Source organism: Hyperolius riggenbachi, chromosome 12, assembly GCF_040937935.1.
Source record: "Hyperolius riggenbachi isolate aHypRig1 chromosome 12, aHypRig1.pri, whole genome shotgun sequence".
Taxonomy (NCBI): Eukaryota; Metazoa; Chordata; class Amphibia; order Anura; family Hyperoliidae; genus Hyperolius; species Hyperolius riggenbachi.
In genome coordinates this window covers 220,369,319-220,390,502 of record NC_090657.1, presented here as the reverse complement: position 1 = coordinate 220,390,502, position 21,184 = coordinate 220,369,319, and the positions used below count along the sequence as shown (strand labels likewise).

Genomic DNA, 21,184 nt, shown 5'->3' with positions numbered 1-21,184 from the left:
ACTTTCAGTTGGCTGCATGAAATATTTTTTTTTTTATTTAAAAAAAACCCTCCCGCAGCCACCCTGGCGATTTAATCAGAACGCCAGGGTGGTTAATCTCTAGTTATCTGGCTTGCAGTCACTGTCATGTATCCCATTTTCTTATTTCTTTCTGCTTCAAACACAATTAGGAATGACAGCTCAATGAATTCTGCGCCCCCTCCTACACTGCGCCCTGAGGCTGGAGCCTCTCCAGCCTATGCCTCGGCCCGGCCCTGTGTACAGCATCTTTGTGTGCAGCATCTTGCAAAGATTTTGTCTGATGGGGAGTTCAGCTCCATAGAATAGACTGTGTAGGTATGGCTCTCATACTACATGGAAGGGGGTAAAATTGGTCTGTGATCTTGCCTTTTCCAAAGACTTTTATCACACAAGTGTATATGCAGCATTAGATGGCGAAACCAACATCTATTTACTCTGTACAGCACTGCGATCTACAGCAGCGCTTTACTGGGGACAGCCTTGTGACGTGGCTGTCCCCCTGGGCGGCAGAGAATTTATTGTAAAAATAAACAAATGTTTCTTAAAAATAAACATTGGGGGAGGGATCGCAGCCCACCAACAGAAATCTCTGGTGGTGTGGAGAAAAGGGTGGGGGTGGGGGCTGGGGGGAAATCACTTGCGTGCTGAGTTATGTGCCCTGCAGTGAGCCCTTAAAGCTGCAGTGGCCAAATTTGTAAAAAATGGCCTGGTCACTAGGTGGGTTTAAGCCCGTGGTCCTTAAGTGGTTAAGGCCTGATACACAACATGCAATTTTCACTTCATATCTCACTTCCACTCGAGAAGGGGGTATTGGCTACAGATTGGGATGAAGTTAAGTCTGGGTTTAAGTTCCTCTTTAGAATATTGGCAATATTCTATATACTAGCGGCGTCACCCCACACCCAAAAGACCTGACGCCCTTTTCTGACATGCGCATTTTTACCTGTATACAGCTATCCTATTCCGTGAAGGTATAAAACGCATCCAGCAATAGTTGAATGCTTATTTGAAATCACACATTTCACAGAGATTAAAAAACACGAGGGAAGGGGGATCCTTCTTTTGTGAGTTCAAAATTAGACATGGTTAATGACATGCAAATACGGCCGGCTTGCTTGCTAATTTTACTCAGCCAAACAAATCACTTCCTGCAATTTTTGACTGAGACAAATTGCAAGCTGCATACAAATTGCCTTTAAACCGGGATTGTCACCATAAAAATCTTATTTCAACAGCTGGTCTGAGTGTATTAAGTAAAAAAGATGCTAATCCTGCATTCAAAAATTTCAAAACTTTTTCTGCTGTTATGGTTTGGAGTTATCACTTACCTTAGGAGCACTGGCCCTTTAATTGCCATTGCCAAACGGTTGCATGCTGGGGGGGTCTTTTTATCTATAATATATTCCTCCTCTTCCCTTTATTTCCCCCTACTCCTAATGACATAAGAAGGTGTCTATACTTCCTAGTATAGACTTCAGTGGGAGTGTCTGAAGACTCTGGGAGGAGGGCAGGTAACAAATACACAATTAGCAAGAGGAGAAAAAAAGAGTGATTGAGGAAATGTCAGGATTAGCTTCATTCAAAGGTAACCAAGAATAGGATTCTCTGCTTTTCCTTTATAAAATTTACAGGAATCATAACGTGGACAGTGCAATATCTGTTATGCAAGTAGAAGTAGTATTTATCTACTTATGTGTGTTTTTTTATTTCTAGGTTAGCATGGGTGTCACTTGTTCTTTAAACTACCATGTGAGCTGGAGTAGTCAGCATCTCGCAGATCAGGGGCATAAGAAAAGCCCCTGCAACCCCCACCATCCCAGGAGGGCCTGGGTGCTATTGGGGCCCGCTCTTGTCTGCAAATGCAGAACAGTGGAGTGTTATACATTACTGGGGGAACAGATCTTTCTCACTCCACTTCTGCATAGCCGCGAGCCTGGCAGCCAATCATCACGTGACTCACAATGAGCCAGAGCCGCATGGTGATTGGCTGCACAGCGTGAAGCTACATACACTGAAGAGGGGAGTAAAGAGGACCTGTCCTGCTGCCGGAAGCAGGCAATGTATAACACTCTGCTGCTACCTTTGCTCTGCATTTGCTGATATAAGCGGGCCCCCTAAAAGGACGGAGTTGAAATGGGGCCCTAGGCAAGATAGCAGTTTTTGCCCCCCACTTATGGTCATCTGGCTTTTTTTGTAAGATTTGATGGGGCTAGCATCCACCAGGCAGGCCCCTAGACTCTCTCCAGGCCCTGGGCACCTGCCCAGGTTTGCCTTGTGGATGATGGGGGCTCGGCAGAGTGTAGAAACACCCCTGTCATAGAGCATCTGTAACCATGACATAAATGAGAAGATCCATGCACCTTTACTGGTAGAACAGGAGTTCCTCTGAGCTGTTACTGCCGCCTATATTACACATTTCTGACAGTGGTTTTGTCTCCACCCCCAGGTGCTGGACTATAAACAACAACATGGCCTTCTGGTGGATCCTGCGCTCGCCAGTGTTCCTCGCAATACTGGTAAGTATCACATTCACATTATAGCAGACTTCAAGTGAGAGGGATATGGGGGCTGCCATATGTTTTTCCTTTTAAACAATGCAGATTGCCTGGTTGTCCTGCTGATCCTCTGTCCCTTAGGCTACGTTTCCACTGTAGCGTGACATTTTCACCTGCAAAAAAATCCTATAAGAATTTGCATGTAAACTTTTACGCTTTTTTTTATGCGAATTTTCGCACTATAGAAAGAATTAGATTGCAAGCGCCTCCTACACAGGAGCCCCCCAGGTTAGTGACGGGAGCCCCGAGTTTAGGTAGTGACAAGGGCCCCCCAGTTTAGGTAGTGACAGGAGCCCCCCAGTGTATGTAGTGAGTTGCCTTCCGGTTCAGGTAGTGACAGGGACCCCCCAGTGTATGTAGTGACAAGGGCCCTCCAGTTTAGGTAGTGACAGGAGCCCCCCCCCCAGTTTAGGTAGTGACAGGAGCCCCCCCAGTTTATGTAGTGACAGGTGCCCCCCTCACCTTAGTGAGAACAGCAGCCAGAGCCTAGAGTCAGACCTCAGAATCAGCCGGCGACCAGTCAGCCAGTGTGAGCTGACGCATGGTACTCTGTGAACACCACTCTGCATATGCGGAAATGATGTCACTTCCCCATATCAGTGTGGTGTCCGCGAGGTCCTAGCGCCCGCACCCACTGGTTGGAGGTCTGACGCTGGGCTGCCTGCTGTCACTAGGCAGCGGGGGGCGTCTGGGGGGAGCTGGTAGCCAGGGGGGTCAGGTGCCCCAATTTGCCCAATGTGTGGACGCTAATGATGGGGGCCCCCTCAAGCTCTCTATACATAATTGATACGGGGCACCAAAAATTGCCAAGGACAACCACTGTGTCAGGGGTGCAAGAAGGGGACGGGGAACAGTTTATTAGTGATTACTAGTATTCAAAGCATCTATAGAAGTGATCATTACCAGCACAGGGCCAATCGAGAACTAATACTGGGGTTGAAGGAGGGCCCCTCTGGCCCAAGGGCCCCTCTGCATCCCCTATTGCTACCCCACTGCCTACAGGGAATGTTAGATGCTTACAGGGGAGGGGGTCTGCCATTCGGTGGTAGTGCTGGGTTAGGCCTTTATAGCAGAGAGTTCTAGTAAGAATGAGATACCGGCAATTCAAATGACTGCCGTGGTGGTGCTGCAATACGTACTTGCAAATACCCGGGACCAGGGATGGCCAATGAGAGGCAAAGAATTTCAAGTCGATGCAACATTATGCAAATTTTGCATGACCATTTATGCAGCTTGAAAATGAACCAATCAAATCTTGCAGAGGTAAAATTGGATTGGTCCATTTCCAAGCTGCAAAAATGTGCATACAAAATGTGCATAGTGAAATATAAATAATTTCGAGTTGATGGAGTACTGACCATCCCTACCCGGGACTAATCCGTTGGTCAGTAGTTGCTCTAACAATTTTTGCTAGGTCTGATGTAGCGAGGCTGTGTTTTATATTCACAAGAGGGCAAGCTGAAATTGTTTGCCATTAACCCTTTCATCGTACAGAGCAGTATTGAAGTTGTGGATATTTTTCCGCCAAAAAAAAATAGAATTTCTCTTTAAAGTAATCTAGAATAAGTTATTGCTGACTCCTCTTTCAGAATGTTATTTTCCTGCTCACTGAGCTGATCTACAGACCCATAACCAGTAGGCAGGAAAAACCTCAAATCCCTCTCACTAGAGGGTCACTTTAAAGGAAAACTGAAATGAGAGGGATATGGAGGCTGCCATATTTATTTCATTTTAAGCAATATCAGTTGCCTGGTAGCCCTGTAGATCTATTTGGCTGCTGGCTGCAGTAGTGTCTGAATCACACCAGGAACAAGCATGCAGATAATATCAGATCTGACAATGTTAGAAGCACCTGATCTGCGGCATGCTTGTTCAGGGTCTATGGCTAAAATTATTAGAGGCAGCGGATCAGCAGGGCTGCCAGGTAACTGGTATTGCTTTAAAGGAAATATGGCAGCCTCCATATCTCTCTCCCTTCAGATGCCCTTTAAGTACATGAATGCTGACATATGGCATACATTGGGAAAACTGTCTCTATTCTAAGTTTTAGTAAAATAGGTAACATATGAGATTCATTATGCTTTCCTTCAAAAAACAAAACAAAACTATTTTTTTTCTCTTTTAGATCAACTTTTTAATATTCATGAGGATTATTCAAATCCTGCTGTCGAAGATGCGAGCTCATCAGATGAGGTACACAGACTATAAACTCAGGTGAGAGATCTATAATGCCAACTAAGATGCCAGCATTGCTTTTCATTTTTTTTTGTTATGATGTGTACATATATCCTCTTGATTTGGCAATCACTGGCCAATTTACCAGTTCCATGTAGTGAGAGGGCCATCAGACTTTAAATGCTATGAATAGATTGCGTAGTTAAGCCAGGGGCGCCTCTAGGCATAGGCAGTACAGGCCATTGCCTGGAGTGCCATTGGTCCTGGGGGTGCCATGTTGCTGGATTAAGCCCTGCCCCCAAATTAAGCCCCACCCTGTGGGTGGTCTATTACGTACTTTTACTGCATCTACTTAGCGCAAGTTGCAGGCAGCTGCCACCTGTGCCTTATGCATCCTTCTTTCCCATTTGTGCTTTCTTCTGTCCCTTGTGCCATGTATGACCCTCCATTTGTCCTTCTGTCTCCATGTTCCTCCTTCTGTCCCCCTGTGCCTCCTTATGTCTCCCTGTGCCTCCTTATGTCCCCATGTACTACCTCTGCCCCCTGTTCCTCCTTCAGTCCCACTCTGCCTCCTTCTGTCCTCCTGTACCTCCTTCTGTCTCCCTTTGTGCCTCCTTCTGTCCCCATGTGCCACCTCTGTCCTATGCCCCCCTGTGCCTCCTTCAGTGCCCCTTTGTGCCTTCTTCTGTCTCCCTGTGGCTCTTTCTGTCCCCCTCTGCCTCTTTCTGTCCCCCTCTGCCTCCTTCTGTCTCCCTGTGCCTCCTTACATCCCCTTTGTGCCTCCTACTGTCTCCCTGTGCTTCTTTCTGCCCCCCCCCCCCTTGTGCTTTTTTTTCTGTCCCCCATTGTACCTCCTTCTGTCCCCTCTGTGCCTCCTCTCTTCCTGTGCCTCCTTTTGTCCCCATTGTGCCTCCTTTTGTCCCCATTGTGCCTCCTTTTGTCCCCATTGTGCCTCCTTTTGTCCCCATTGTGCCTCCTTTTGTCCCCATTGTGCCTCCTTTTGTCCCCATTGTGCCTCCTTTTGTCTCCATTGTGCCTCCTTCAGTCCTCTTTTATGCCTCCTTCTGGCCCGAATGCCTTCTTCTGTCCCCCTGTACCTCCCGCTGCCGCTCTGTGTACCTCCTTCTGTTTCTGGTGAAACGCTGCCGTATTACAATTATTTTCTGGTGAAACATTGATGCATTAAGGTTATTTCCTGGTGAAACGCCGCCATGTTATGATTTTCATGGGCGGGGCGGGTTGCCATAGGTTTTCTCACCTGGAGTGACAAAATAGCTAGAGGCGCCCCTGAGTTAAGCTCTCATACTGCAGCAGTAGATTACTCTCTTATCAGCCAGTGAGGGATTTATCTGATAGTAGAATCTGCTGACCATCTGCCAGTGTTTACCCTTGCTGTGCACCCGGCATGGAACTTGTCACTAACTGCGTCCTGTACTGACCTTTACCCCTGCTATGTGCCTGGCAGTAATCTTACCCCTACTTTATACCTACCTACTATCTTCACCCCTACTTTATGGCTAAGGGCAGGTTCACACTGGGCACTTTGGTAGCGCTTTGCTGATCGTCGGTGATCAGCAAAAAGCTGTTTTTTCACTGTACAGGGAAGCGATTTAGGAGTGATTGCGTTTTATGATTCTATAACATTGAAATGCAATCGCTCCAAAAATGCTGCATGCACCATCAGCAAATCGCTAAACACTGGCGATCGCTACAGTGTGAACACTACCACTGACTTGCATTAGCAGCAGTATTTTGCTGATCGCCAGTGATCAGCAAATCGCTGAAAAATCGCCCAGTGTGAACTAGCCCTAAGGTCGGTTCTACATGTATTTTTTTTTGCTAAAAATGACAATCCTATGAGCCTGGGTCACATGCATAGTGCCTCCCCCCGCAGTGACGTGCTCCCCCCCCCCCCCCCGCAGTGACGTGCTCCCTGCTCCCCCCCCCCCCCCGCAGTGACGTGCTCCCTGCTCCCCCCCCCGCAGTGACGTGCTCCCTGCTCCCCCCCCCCCCCACAGTGACGTGCTCCCTGCTTCCCCCCCCCCCCACAGTGACGTGCTCCCTGCTCCCCCCCCCCCCCCCGCAGTGACGTGCTCCCTCCCCCGCAGTGACGGGCCCTCCAGCTGTTAAGGAACTACAAGTCCCACAATGCATTGCAGGAGTCTGGCAGCCACAGTCATGATTCATAAAGGCAAATGCATTTGTGGGAATTGTAGTTCCTTAACAGCTGGAGAGCCAATTTTGCAGATTACTGTCCATACAAATACCACCTCCACAATGACTATACTATGGCAGGCTGGATGGCTGTACATAGAAGCCAAAGTCACCCCAGTAATGCACCACTCCACACACAAGCATATCTGTCAAATACTTTATTGTAATCTGTAAATACAAAAGGAAATAAAGGCATTTAAAACAAAATAAAACCTTCATTTACCCAACATTCCACATCAGTATATTGATAACAGAACAATACAGCAATAATATGAATTTAACAGACCATGAAAGATGTGGACTGTGCTTAATAAACGCCACTTAAGGTGCGTACACGCGCACTACGGCCGCCAACGACGGGTCAGTCAGACCCTCCCACTGGGCGGACTTTCAGGCGACAGTAGCGCGTGTGTACGCACTGTCGGCAGACTGATAAGGCTGTTCCTGAACGATCCGCTCAGCTGGATGGTCTGACGGACCAGTCATTGGCGGCCGTAGTGCACCTTTATAGGCTGACCACTGAGTCCAAGGAGGTACAACCTGGGCTCAATATACAACTACATAGATAAACTTGACTTAACCTGGCCACGGCAGCCGGATTTAAAACTGCTTCGGCTGAGAATCTAGTAATCGAGAATCTAGTAAGCTGCCCCTAAATGCATTGTTCCTCCTGCTCACAGCTGGCCCATTGTGCATCATCCTTCCACCCCCCCCCCCCAATTCCAGCAGACACATTGCTAGTCTGCAGACTGGTGACATGTCTATACAGCACCAGCTCCCAAACTGTCACCCAAGGGATCCATCCTGATCTGTGCGGTGTGATAGTCCTCCTACATATGTACAAGGCTTTAAAGGGACTCAGAGGAGTGCCCAACTTTTAAAGAATACACTTACCTGGGGCTTCTTTCAGCTCAGGGTAGGCGACGAGGTCCCGCGGCGTCTTCCTGGCTCGTCTCCTTCAGCCTCTGCCGACTAGTGATGGGTCGTTCACGAACGAGCCGGCTCTAAGAGCCGGCTCTTTGAAGTGAATCAGAGGAGCCGATGCTCACTCTGAGAAGAGCCGATGCCTCAGCTGCCCCTTTTAGCTCTGCTTTGCTCCGTAATAAAGGGCGCTGAGGGCCCTTTCACACCAGAGGGATTTTTCGACGTTTTAACGCCACGGCTGAAGTTGGCGTTTTGCTAGGTAAAAGAAAGTCCATAGACTTTCATTTTACCTTTCACATCTAACTCGGCGTTTTGGAGCGTTGCGTTTCAACGCTCCCAGGAGCTTTTTCAGGGCTGTTTACAGCCGAAGTTGGCTGTTGGCGTTTCAATGATAGTCAATGGAAAACGCCAACTTCAGCGTTTTCAAAGCCTTTTCAAAGCGTTTTGCAGCTATCTTGTTCACTTATTTTTATAGAAGAAAAAAAAAAAAGGACGTTTTCATATGGGCTGTAAAACTCTTTCAAAAGGCTTTGAAAACGCTATGTATTGGCGTTAAGCAAAAGGCTGACTTTCAGCTTTTTCTACCGCAGCCTCTAGTGTGAAAGAGCCCTTAGGCATTCTAGGAGACGTAGTCCTCCTCTTGCAGCTTGTAGGAGTGCATGGGGTGGAGCAGAGCAGTAGCAGGAGGGATTGCCTCAGTCAGAGTAGTCTGGAGTTGGCATGGAGACGGGGGCGGGGCTTTTAATCCGATGCTGAGTGGTGTCTAGTGATATTTAATTAAGAGCCGATTCAGAGCCGTAAGAGCCGGCTCTTTAATGGGAGCTGATTCAGAAGAGCCGATTCTCTGAGAAGAGCCGGAATTCCCATCACTACTGCCGACCCCCATTATCGGCGACACCCGGCTCTTCCTGATTAATGACGCAATGCGTCATCACGCCGGCCAGCGTGACAGGTCTGCGCATGCGTGGAAAACCCGCGCATGCGCAGACCTGTCACGCCGGCCGCCATGATGATGCATTGCGTCAATCAGGAAGAGCTGGCCGACACCAGGCCCGGATGTCGCCGGGTGACTTTTAAATTTGGGCACTCCTCAGAGTCCATTTAAAGAGGCCCTGTAGGGACATATAGTAGAATGCATTAACTGTTATGGTCATTTTCCTGGTTTCAGCTTTAGATACAGTTCATACATCTATTAATTGCTGTATATTGGTATGTAGCAACGCCCCACAGTAATGTTTAGCCTAGGCCAGTTAGCTATGCGGAATCCCGCCTTCCACCCCTACAAACGTACGTTCCGCAGAGATCACCTGACAGGACTAAAGATAGGAACACCTTTTGTTAAATTTCAGAATATCAATCCTGGAGAGGAAAGATTTTACAATGGGCAATCGCTAATTAAATTCTTTATAAATGAATACCGTAAAAAAAAGAAGCACATTCTGTTCATTAAAGGAAATCTGAACTGAAAATAAACTTATGAGATAATGATTTGTATGTGTAGTACTGCTAAGAAAAAACATTAGCAGCAGAGATTTTAATTGTTTCCAGTACAGGAAGAGTTCAGAAACTCCAGTTGTTATCTATGCAAAAGGTCTTCATTGAGCTCCAGGCAGGACTTTCAAAGTCGTGGAGAGCTCTGTCTTCTGAAGCTTATTATTATTTCAACTGTCTGCCACTGTATTTAGTTTTTTTTTTCTGCAGAGAGGGGTTCAAAAGGTCATTAGCCTGCTCTGTGAAATCATTTAGAATGCTGAGTAGTGTATAAACTGCAAATATTAGAGAATGATGCAATGTTATAAAAAAACACTATATAACTGAAAATAAAAATGAGACTAATTTCTTTGCTACTAATGTTCTATTTTCACTCCAGTTTCTCTTTCAGCCCTGTGAACAGTGAGGCTGGTTTGACACTGCGGATTGGCGGTAGCGGTGCGGCCCAGGCGCCACACCACACTGCCAAAAACAGGCCTACAGGGATTCCTATGTTAGTACGGGATAATCCCCATCTGGCAGCAGGCCAAGCAGGAAGTGACGCTCACTTCCTGTTGACGAATTGATGACGTGCATGCACGACACTTACAACTGCGTCGGTTTGTTTAAAAATATCTGCAATGCCATAGACTTGCATGACTATCGGTCCGCCACAGGAGCCGCACGCTAAAGTAGGCATGTACTCGAGTTGGGGTACTTACGGTGCAGCACACCACACCGCAGGCGATGTGAACCCCATAGACTTTGATTGCCTTAGCGGTAGGCTGTGGTAAAATGGCGTAGGGCACTGCGCCAGTGTGAAAGGGCCCTTAGGCATTGCGGTCACCCGAAACAAATCGGGACTCGGTCCCTCGTGTGACAGTGAATTAGCCAATGCTGTACAGATGTCACTAACCTCTAGGCTAGTGATGTGGGTGTTGCTGTAGACAACAAGACATAGGGACAACAAGAGGAGCACGATGAAGCAGCTTAAAGCAGGCGGGATGAGTGGGGAAAACATCATATTTGTTGATCACTCAGGCATCCGGTATTGCTAAATATCCAGAATGGCAGCTCTTTAGCAGATATTGGCCGCTGTATACTCTGGATTCACTCAAGATTATCCACCGAGGTGGTCTTTGTCAGTCAACATGGCCAAGTTCACTGCAGTGTGTGTATGTAGCTTTATCCTAGCGTCCAATGCTAAGTCAGACGTCCTGGGATTAAAGGGAACCTGAAGTGAGAGGGGATATGGAGGCTGCCATATTTATTTCCTTTTCAACAATACCAGTTGCCTGGCAGTCCTGCTGATCTCCTGCAGAAGTTTCTGAATCACAGACCTGAAATAACCATGCAGCACTTGATCTGCATGCTTGTTCCGGGTCTATGGCTAAGAGTTGGCTAGAGGCAGAGGAACAGCAGGTCAGCCAGGCAACTGGTATTGTTTAAAGTCAATTGGAAGCGGAAAAAAAAATTCTTTAAAGTGAACCAGAGATGAAGCACCTCATGTATATTACCATATATATCAGTGGGAACATTAGAGAAAACATCTACCCTGCTCTCTGTTTCATCCTTCACTACTGAGCATGCCTGTTATCAGCCCTGATAAAATCCCTGACTGAGCATTCAGCCTGGCTTTGCTCAGGAATCATTATAGCTGAGTCTGTCTTCTCTGATGTCTTTTCAAGCCCAAGCCTGCCCCCTTCTGGTTCTGCTATAATGACTCAGCTATAATGATTCCTGAGCAAAGCCAGACTGAATTATCAGTCATTATAGCAGAACCAGAAGGGGGCAGGCTTGGGCTTGAAAAGACATCAGAGAAGACAGACTCAGCTATAATGATTCCTGAGCAAAGCCAGGCTGAATGCTCAGTCAGGGATTTTATCAGGGCTGATAACAGGCATGCTAAGTAGTGAAGGATGAAACAGAGAGCAGGGTAGGTGTTTTCTCTAATGTTCCCACTGATATATGTGGTAAAATACATGAGGGTGCTTCATCTCTGGTTCACTTTCAGGAGAGGGAGGCTCTGGGCATGCGTGCCTCTTCCCCTCACTCCTATAGAGTCTTCCTGCTCCTCTCATGGTCCTGTGTTGCAGTGCTGTCACCCCCGATAACAGTATTCAACTGATTGGTAGAATACTATACTGCTCTGTCACCGCGGGAGGCTTCGGAAGTCTTCAGGAGCCCAAGTGCTCCCGGAGATGGCCGGGTCCGTATTACGCCTGCGCTAGTGCGCCCTCTTGCGCGGCCACGCATGCACAGTACAGAGCCGTCCGCGGCGGGGGATTCAGACAAGAGCCAGTGCTGGAAAGAGCGGACCGTGAGAGCAGAGGGAAGGCTCTATAGGACCTCAAGCCTTCCCTCTCCTTAGGTGAGTATCTGTGTTGTTGTTTTTCCCGCTTCCCATTAGCTTTAAAGAGAACCTAAACTGAGAGGGATATGGATGTTTCCTTTTGAACAATACCAGTTGCCCAACAGTCCTGATGATCTCTTGGCTGCTGTAGTGGCTGAATCACACACCTGAAACAAGCATGCAGCTAATCCAGTCTGACTTCAGTCAGAGCATCTGGTCTGTATGCTTGTTGAGGGGCTGTGACTAAAAGCATTAGAGACATTAGGATCAGCAGGGGAGTCAGGCAACTGGTATTATTTTAAAGGAAAAAATCCACATTCTTCTCAATTTAGGTTCCCTTTCAAATTAAATATAGTCAGCCTCCATATCCCTCTCACTTCAGGTTCTCTTTAAAAGCCAATTTGGGCATTTCATTTCTTTTTTAAAAATGCATGTCATCAGACCTGACCTCTCCTGGCTCCAGGCGGTTCAGCTTCACCTGTGCACTGTTGTCACCCTCCAGGCTGGCGAGATCCACGCTGACCCTCATCCCCCTGCTGGGAATACACGAAGTCGTGTTCGCGCTGATCACAGACGAGGCCGCGCAGGGAACGCTGCGATTGGTCAAACTCTTCTTTGATCTCTTCTTCAGCTCATTCCAGGTGAGTAGCGGTGTGACGGCGTCCCGGTGTTTCCGGCAAGATTGGTTTTCCTCTTCCCCTCAGCGTAAGCTAATAAGATCAAACTGCAAATGAAATAAAAAAACAAAAACAAATATAAATGCGGTCTTAGGTCACTCTGAATAGCAGTCACATGTTGTGAGGGGAATAATACAGTGAGATCATTGCTTTATCTATTATTTCTAAGCCTGTCCAGTGTGTATCTGTATGCACTTCCGCCTTCCTGCCCCACCCCGCTGTGATTGGCTGCGCCATCCAAACTTTTGTTTTGGACCATAGCAGTATAGGATGCACCGAAGACCCCACTTCAAATTTTCAAACTATTACCACTCGTCCAGCTCTCAAGCTAAAATTGCCAAACTTTAGTGACAGTCATGGGCTCATCCTGAAAAATTTGGTCATGTTTTGAGATTCAAAAAAAGTCGGTGGAGCCAAAAACAGCCAATCAGATTTTACCCATTGACTTCATTGGGAAAATGTTACCCATTGACTTCATTGGGAAAATGTTACCCATTGACTTCATTGGGAAAATGTTACCCATTGACTTCATTGGGAAAATGTAAAATGGTCTTTCTCACAGTATATTGGATTATTTTCAGAAAAAGTAGGTCACAGCCAATCCATATTTCAGCCATTAATTTAAAATGGAAAAATTTAAAGCGGACCTGAACTTAGAACTTCCTCTATGCTGTAAAAGATAAGGAACAGCATGCTAACTTGCAGTGTGTCTACTCCCTGCTTTCATGGAAGCAGACATAGAGTTAACATCCTGTGTTTGTTAGGATCTACACCATTCTGCCGTTCGATCGATTTGATTCATTTTTCCACTCAATTCTCATCTTTTCTTATCAATTTCCATTCACATCTATGAGCAATCGAGCAGTAAAACGATCAAAAGTAATATCGGACATGTCGGATTAGTCAGAGCGTTTAGCCTGTATTATTCCACCTCATTTCTAAGTATGTACAGGGTGCATTTATCTGTGTTATCCTTCTGTCCTGTGCAAGTTCAGGTCCATGAGATGCAAGTAACTCCCACACGCATACAAATTGTATGCAGCTTGCACGTAGGACAATCCGAATTGGGTAATCTGAGTTTAACCTGTCTAATTCCCCCTCTTCTGTGACTAATCACCACTGTAATTTGATCCTTTGGCTTTGTCAGCTCAGGAGTCTCCTCTGCCTCAGCAGAGCTGATCATTTATAAGCACAGGATGTTAATGCTGTCTACTTCCTGCTTTCATGGAAGCAGACATACACTGTAGATTTGTTGCAGGATTTGTATCAGCTGCAACAAAGAAATGTTTTTTTCTCTAAAAGTTATGCTGTTGCTTATCTTTTAGAGCAGAGAGGAAGTTCTGAGTTCAGGTCCGCTTTAAAAGGTAATAAATGTCAAGCTCCATATCCCGCTCAGTTCAGGTTCCCTTTAACTCCTCCCCCTTTCCCTAGTGAGCCTGTCCTCCTGACTTGTTCCATGAATGCATTCCACGGGCCATGCATATTACAGCAGATGTCATTGAAGAGATCTATGGAACCCAATATGGGCACATTCTGGGCAATTTAAAGAGAAACTCAGACCAAGAATTGAACTTTATCCCAGTCAGTAGCTGATACCCCCTTTTACATGAGAAATCTATTCCTTTTCACAAACAGACCATCAGGGGGCGCTGTATGGCTGATATTGTGGTGAAACCCCTCCCACAAGAAACTCTGAGGACCGGAGGACTCCTGGCAGTTTCCTGTCTGTGAACCCTGTTGCATTGTGGGAAATAGCTTTTTACAGCTGTTCCCAACTGTCAAAACAGCAAGCAGCAGCTACATCACCGGCCAGCAATAAAAATGTCACCATGTAATAAATGTCAGAATATAAATCAGGGATTTAAAAGATTTTACAATGAGCAAACACTGACTAAATCATTTATACATAATTATTGTAAAAATGGAGTACTTTTTTTTTATTACATTATTTTCCCCGGAGTTTCTCTTTAAGCCCCATCTACACCATACAATTTTTTATTCTATTCATTGATTCGATTAATCCGACATGTCCGATCAGGATTCGATTTAATTTGCTATTGCAGAACAATGGCAAATTGAGTCGAATCGAATCCCGATCGGACATGTCTGATTGAATCGAATTGGACAAAAAATGGTATGGTGTAGATGGGGCTTAAGATTCATAGGTCACATAATGCAGTTTGGGAAGAGTCCGCTTGTATTGCTGACATGCGGTGACTCATTGCCAATAGCTGGGACAGCGCATCTCATGGTGTCCGCTCTCCATAATGCGCTCGCAGTATCGTCCACGCTATTGTATGGTCTGCTGACCAGTGCTTAGCTGACAGTCCTACCCGCTCTGAGGAGCCATAGATATACATCATGCTGCCTGCGGAGATGGGCGGGGGAGGAATCTGCATTCAGTATCAGCAGATAATCAGTTTAGACTCATCCAGTCCCATCAGCTCTGCTTTATCTTATTTTCATATCTATTCCTGGTGACCTCATCCAATGACTCATGCTGTGATGTGATTGGCTGATGGAATGTATAGGGAGGGGGGTGGGTGATGGGCTCTGAATTCTGTCCTCACTCACTGAAATCTAAAACTTTTAGCAAACAATCTGGATCTCCGCAGTGGACCGAGCGTAGGCTGCCCCTGCGTTCACAGCAGTGTTCTCCCCAGAAATGTTTTCCAGCCCGGTGGCATGACATAGTAGCCGGGTGGGGCGAGATGAGAATGCAGGGCCAGTGCTTCTGTGAGCAACTCTGCTTACAGCATGAGCCGATGACAGCCGGGTGGTCACCAAAACTAGCCGGGTGGAGCACTCAGCTAAAAGAGCCTGGGGAGAACATTGCACAGGATCTGTTTAGGATCAACGAATGGGCGACAAATGTTTGCAACTTTCACCTGGATAATATCAAATCATAGTGAGGATTTCTGAAAAGTGAGGCATGTTCTTGCCAACTAAAGTTTGTCAGCCTCCATATTCCTCTCAGTTCAAATGTCCAAAACAAACAAACTGTATTCTTTTGAAACAATGCACATTGCCTGGCTGTCCTGCTGATTCTCTGCCTCTAATACCATTAGCCATAGCCCCTGAACAAGCATGCAGATCAGATGTTTCTGAATAAAGTCTGACTGAAGTAGCTATAGGTGTGATTCAGACACTACTGCAGCCAAAGATCAAAAGGACTGCCAGGGAACTGGTATTGTTTAAAAGCAAATAGGACAGCCTCCATCTCGCTCTCAGTTCAGGTGTGCTTTAAATCTAGGGCAGTCGGCATTTACTTAAAGAGTAACTCTAACCAAGAATATAACTTTATCCCAGTCAGTAGCGGATACCCGCTTTTACATTAGAAATCTATTCCTTTTTTACAAACAGACCATCAGGGGGCGCTGTATGACTGATATTGTGGTGAAACCCCCCGACAAGTAACCCCTCCCACAAGAAAAGTACGTACTCATGGCAGTTTCCTGTCTGTGAACCATGCTGCATTGTGGGAAATGGCTGTTTACAGCTGTTTCCAACTGCCAAAAACCATGCAGCGGCTACATCACTTGCCAGCAGTAAAATGTTCACTGGAGTTCCTCTTTAAAATTGAACGTGGGTCTATTCACAGCACAGCCACTCATTCACCAGGCTATCGGCAATCTACGCTGCGGTATCAGGTGAAGGTTGGGAAACTGACCACATGCCAAGCGGACAAAGTTCACAGATTGTCTCAATTCCCACCCCGGCTGCGGGAAAACAAATAGAATTTAGATTTTTTTTTTCTTTGTCTCCCCTTTACTCTATTTGTGACTGAAGATGCATGTTGGATTAATGTGGCTTTGTAAAATGTATACGTTATAGACTTATAGATATATAGTATAGATATACTGGTCACTGTATTTATTTTATTTGTTAAACAATGCAGATTGCCTGGCTGTCCTGCTGATCCTCGAACAAGCATGCAGCAGATCAGGTGTGTCTGACAAAAATGTGACAAGATTAGCTGTGCATGCATACTGACCAGAAACACCAGCAGCACAGCCAGGCAACTGGTATTGTTTAAAGGGAACCAGAGACGCCAGTGTGAAAAAAAGAAATAAGATTTCATACATACCTGGGGCTTCTTCCAGCCCCATAAGCCTGCATCGCTCCCACGCCGCCGCCGTCCTCCTCTGCCTGGATCGCCGGTACCGGGTCCCGTCACTTCCGGCAGACGCGGACAATTATCTGCATGCACAGGGGCTCCCTCCATACCCGTACGCTTGCGGCTGCGCACTATGCAGCCACACGCGTAAGGGTATGCGGGAGCCCCTGTGATGCGGACGATTGGCCGCGTGCTGCCGCCAACTGGCCGAAACTACGGGACCCGGGACCGCCGGATACAGGAAGCTGAAGACGGCGGCGTGGGAGTGATCTGTGTGTATGGAGCTGGAGGAAGCCCCAGGTATGTATAAATTCTTTTTTTCTGGGGCCTCTGGTTCCCTTTAAAAGACACCCGAGGCGAAAATAAACTAATGAAATAAACTATTGTATCCATTTTCCATCTCCTAAAAAAGACTTTTTATTTTTTAGATATTAGTTTTATTTTACATTTAAATCTACTTTACGTTTTAACTGTTTTATTGTTTTTGCTCAATGACACATTCATAAATTTTAGCTCTGACATACTGGTACTTTATTGAACTATTGATCCTTTTAATCTCTTTCCTGCTCTCAGAAGCCATTTTCTGCTAGGAAATTGTTTTATAGTTGGAATTTCTTATCAGTGAGGGTCACACTGTAGTCACTTCCTGTCTGAGTCAGGACTGAGTCAGCCACTTACATACCTGATATTTAACTCTTTCAGGCAGAGAAAGAAACAAAGCCTAGTTATTTGTGTGCTAGGCACTGTACATACACATGTCTATCTCATCAAGTCACATGTATTTTTTAAAAGCAAATAAATATGCCAGCCTAATATACCGGTATATCGCTTACCTTGGGCTGAAGACAGACCTACAAATGTTACTGTTTGTAATATTGGATGATTTTGTTTTTCACCGGATTCTGTTTCTATTTTTGTAAATCCAATAGACGGAGAGCACACCAGCCTTCTCATGAGCATAATAACGGTTTAATTCCTTCAAAGTATGTGTCAAAATGCCATCAGTTGACAATTGTTTCGGGGCCACAAATGGTCCCCTTCTTCAGAACGGTGCAAACATATCATCATATAGTCATAGGTCTGCACTGTTCTGAAGAAGGGGACCATGTGTGACCCCAAAACAGGAATGAAACAGTTATGCTCATGAGAAGCCTGGTGTGCTCTCCATCCATTGGATTTACTGATTGTGTATGTGGGGTGTCTGCTTTGCACCTAAGGTTATGCAGCCATAAAATACGGTAAGGTGTGCCACTGCAAATCTATTTCACTGTTTCTATTTTGAGCTGGTACTGCATTTATATTTAAAGTATGGTTCTTGAATGTAAATGTATACTGCATTCTAGATTTTAGCTTTTGTTTTAAAATACAGGCATGACAAGCCCATTGTCCGTATTACAAAAATGATTTGTCGTCCATCTGTACCAGTGATGGCTAACCTTGGCACTCCAGCTGTGGTGGAACTACAAGTCCCATGAGGCATTGCAATACTCTGACAGCTCTAAGCATAACTCGGGGATGCAGAGGCATGATGGGATTTGTAGTTTTGTCACAGCTGGAGTGCCAAGGTTAGCCATCACTGATTTATACTGTGTGTTTGCTTATGTGCCGATAGCATCTGTCCCCTTTTGACCACTTATCCCTGCTCAGCTTGCAGCCAGGGAGAAGTACTGACAAGAGCAGTGTGAATGTTTTGCAAGCATGCTTTTGAAACCGAGATCAGCACACACTGCAGCTAGTTTACTATCAGTACAGGCACAGAATGTGTTCTGATCTCTCTGCTGCCTCCAGTATGTACAGTATAAGCTGTCACTCTCTGCCTGTACTGATCGTAAACTGCTACGTCCAGTATAAGCTGTTACTGCAGCTAGACGTCAGTAAACTAGCTGCAATGTGTACTATCAGTACAGGAACAGAGTAACAGCTTATACTGTACATACTGTGGCTAACATGCCTGTACCTTAAAGTGGTTAATATCTATAATGCAACGAAACACCTTTCAGTTTGAAGGGGAAATCCACTTAAAAAAATGCAATGCACTCAGTTTGGCGCTCTGCATTACATGGCTGCAGGGGGCTGGTGGAAGCCCGGGGTAAGTGAAACTTTTTTTATTTTATTAAGTCCCTTCAAGTTTAAGTCCCTCACTCCTGCCGCCCATTAGAGGGGAGATGAATGAATGGGAACACAGTTACCATTCATTAATCTAAGTCCCCATGTGAATGATCACTGGCATCAATGAGATGCTGCAATCATTTCTAACTTTCGACAGATCACGGTCACATATTACTTCCTGTTTATGTACTTAAAGGGAACCAGAGACGAAGCACCCTCATGTATTTTACCATATACATCAGTGGGAACATTAGAGAACACACCTACCCTGCTCTGTTTCATCCTTCACTGCTCAGCCTGCTTGTTATCAGCCCTGATAAAGTCCCCAACTGAGCATTCAGTCTGGCTTTGTTCAGGAATATTTATAGCTCAGTCTGTTTTCTTTCATGTCTTTTCAAGTCCAAGCCTGCCCCCTGCTGGCTCTGCTCAGGAATCATTACAGCCGAATCATAGCAAAGCCAGACTGAATTATCAGTCGGGGATTTTATCAGGGCTGATAAGAAACAAGCTGTGCAGTGCAGAATGAAACAGAAAGCATGGTAGGTGTTTTCTCTAATGTTCCCACTAATCTACATGAGGGTGCTTCGTCTCTGGTTCACTTTAAAGTACGCTAATGGGAAATAATGCGCGTGGACATCTTGTGGCCAATTAGTAAAATGACACCTACTGTACATACAATAATTTGAATAAAGATGCACACCATTAAATGATGGCCTTGTAGTTAGTGATGGACGTCAAACTGAAAAAATGCACCTTTATTTACAAATAAAATATGGGCGCCATACATTGTACTAGGAATATCATTTGAATGTTGCAATAACCGGGACAAATGGGCAAATAAAATACGTGGGTATTTTATCCACAGTAGTACATTTTATTTTAAAACTATAATGGCCGAAAACAGAGAAATAATGCATTTTGTCAATTTGTTTTTCTTATTCATTGTTAAAAATGCATTCAGACTAAAATAATTGGCAGCAAAAAGTACCACCTAAAGAAAGCCTAATTGGTGGCGAAAAAAACAAGCTACAGATCATTTTGTTTTGATAAGTAGTGATAAAGTTATTGGGGAATGAAAGGGAGGAGAGCTGAAATGTGAAAATTCCTCTTGTCCAGAAGGTGAAAACAACCTGTGGGCTGAAAAGGGTAAAAAAAAAAAAAGTCCATTTCAAATTACAAAAAGGCTCCTTCAGCAGCGATTTTGCTAATAACAATTCTTGTTCATTGAAAGCAGAGTTGCACTTTGCATGTATTCCTTCCTCAATGCCTCTTTGTGTGCACTGATTGCTGACTCTGCCTGTTCTCTGCAGGGTATGCTGGTGGCCGTACTCTACTGTTTTGTCAACAAGGAGGTAAGTCACCGAGCCATCTTATTGTCCATTGTATAGAGACGTCACGCTAAACTGTTTAAATAGGCTAAAATAAGCATTGCCACAAAGCGCAGAGCAATACCCATATAGAAAGCACAGAGAAATTGTTTTGTCAACAATATTATGCTGCGGAGGAACAGTTGGCCCTTTTATAGGACTGTAACAATAACGAGGACAACACTGAGAGCCAGTAGACAAAGTAATGATGTATGAAATGATACCTCTAAGCAGGGCCAGCGCTTCCATAGGAGGCAAACTAGGCAATCGCCAAGGCAGTATGGGCCCCCAGGTATCCCTCCCATTTAAAGTGTACTTGAAGGCAAATTTGGAGAAAAAGTTAGATACTTCAGTAGAGTAAATTACGTTAGTCTGCTTTAGGACACACAGCAGGAAACCTCATAGGAGACAGTTCTCCAATCACAGATCCCTCTAACAGCACAAAGCGTTGTGATTGGCCAAATAGTGTGGGCGTAGTTTATTGTAACCTATCTGAAACCTAGCAGTTTAACAGGGTGACGCCCACCCAATCACATAGCTAAATGTCCCTATGGGGTTTCCTGCTGGGTCCCCGAAAGTAGACTAGTGCCAAGTGAAGGGGGTCCACCTCCCTAGAGCTCGTCATTCCAGTGCTGGGACCCTCTGAACCTATGAGATAAGGACTGTTTTACTAGGTTTGGGGAGGCGCCTGGACTTGTATACTAGTGGGACTAAGTGTAGTTACAATACAGTAATATAGGAAGAGGTATCTTACCTCCAATGAAGACTCGGTTGGAATTAAAGAGTCTTTATTATAAAACGGTTATACTGTAGACAACGCGTTTCACGGGTCTCAGCCCGCTTCCTCAGGTCAATACAAACATAACCTTATAAAAGAGTCATGTGGGGGCTGGGCCCTCACGAGTGAGTCTTCATTGGAGGTAAGATACCGCTTGCTATATTACTGTACAGTAACTACACTTAGTCCCATTAGTATATAAGACCGGGCGCCTCCCCAAACCTAGTAAACAATTGTTACCCACACCCCCAAAAGGGGTGCTAGCACTTTCCACTTAGTTCACCAGTGGAAAGGCCCACAGGAGGAGAGCGACCACCCTGTTCCAGAAGGTTCTGGGATACCGAGCAGGAACGGTTATTTTTCGCATGCCCATACCGTGGTTGCATGACTGCAACCCATGCTTGTGAGTATAAATTACCCACAA

The 21,184-nt window shown here is 45.6% G+C and overlaps 1 protein-coding gene and 1 long non-coding RNA gene across 8 annotated transcripts in view; one reads left to right on the top strand and one right to left on the bottom strand.

Moving 5' to 3' along the window:
• GCGR (glucagon receptor) overlaps window positions 1-21,184 on the top strand; it is a 197,060-nt gene that overhangs the window by 163,241 nt on the left and 12,635 nt on the right. For all 6 annotated transcript variants that reach the window (XM_068263211.1, XM_068263210.1, XM_068263213.1 and 3 more), the window contains 4 exons: window positions 2,468-2,537; window positions 4,702-4,790; window positions 12,215-12,353; window positions 19,926-19,967. In XM_068263211.1, the coding sequence (XP_068119312.1) occupies window positions 2,468-2,537; window positions 4,702-4,790; window positions 12,215-12,353; window positions 19,926-19,967 (340 nt within the window). The remainder of the gene's footprint in view (window positions 1-2,467; window positions 2,538-4,701; window positions 4,791-12,214; window positions 12,354-19,925; window positions 19,968-21,184) is intronic.
• LOC137541745 (uncharacterized) overlaps window positions 7,111-21,184 on the bottom strand; it is a 131,524-nt gene continuing 117,450 nt past the window's right edge. Inside the window, exons 4-5 of one of the 2 annotated variants that reach the window (XR_011025260.1) lie at window positions 12,161-12,436; window positions 7,111-7,133 (exon numbers count right to left, since the gene is read on the bottom strand). This is a non-coding gene — a long non-coding RNA (uncharacterized lncRNA). Of the gene's footprint in view, window positions 7,134-11,351; window positions 12,437-21,184 lie in introns of those variants that run through there. The other variant, XR_011025259.1, reaches the window with a different exon arrangement.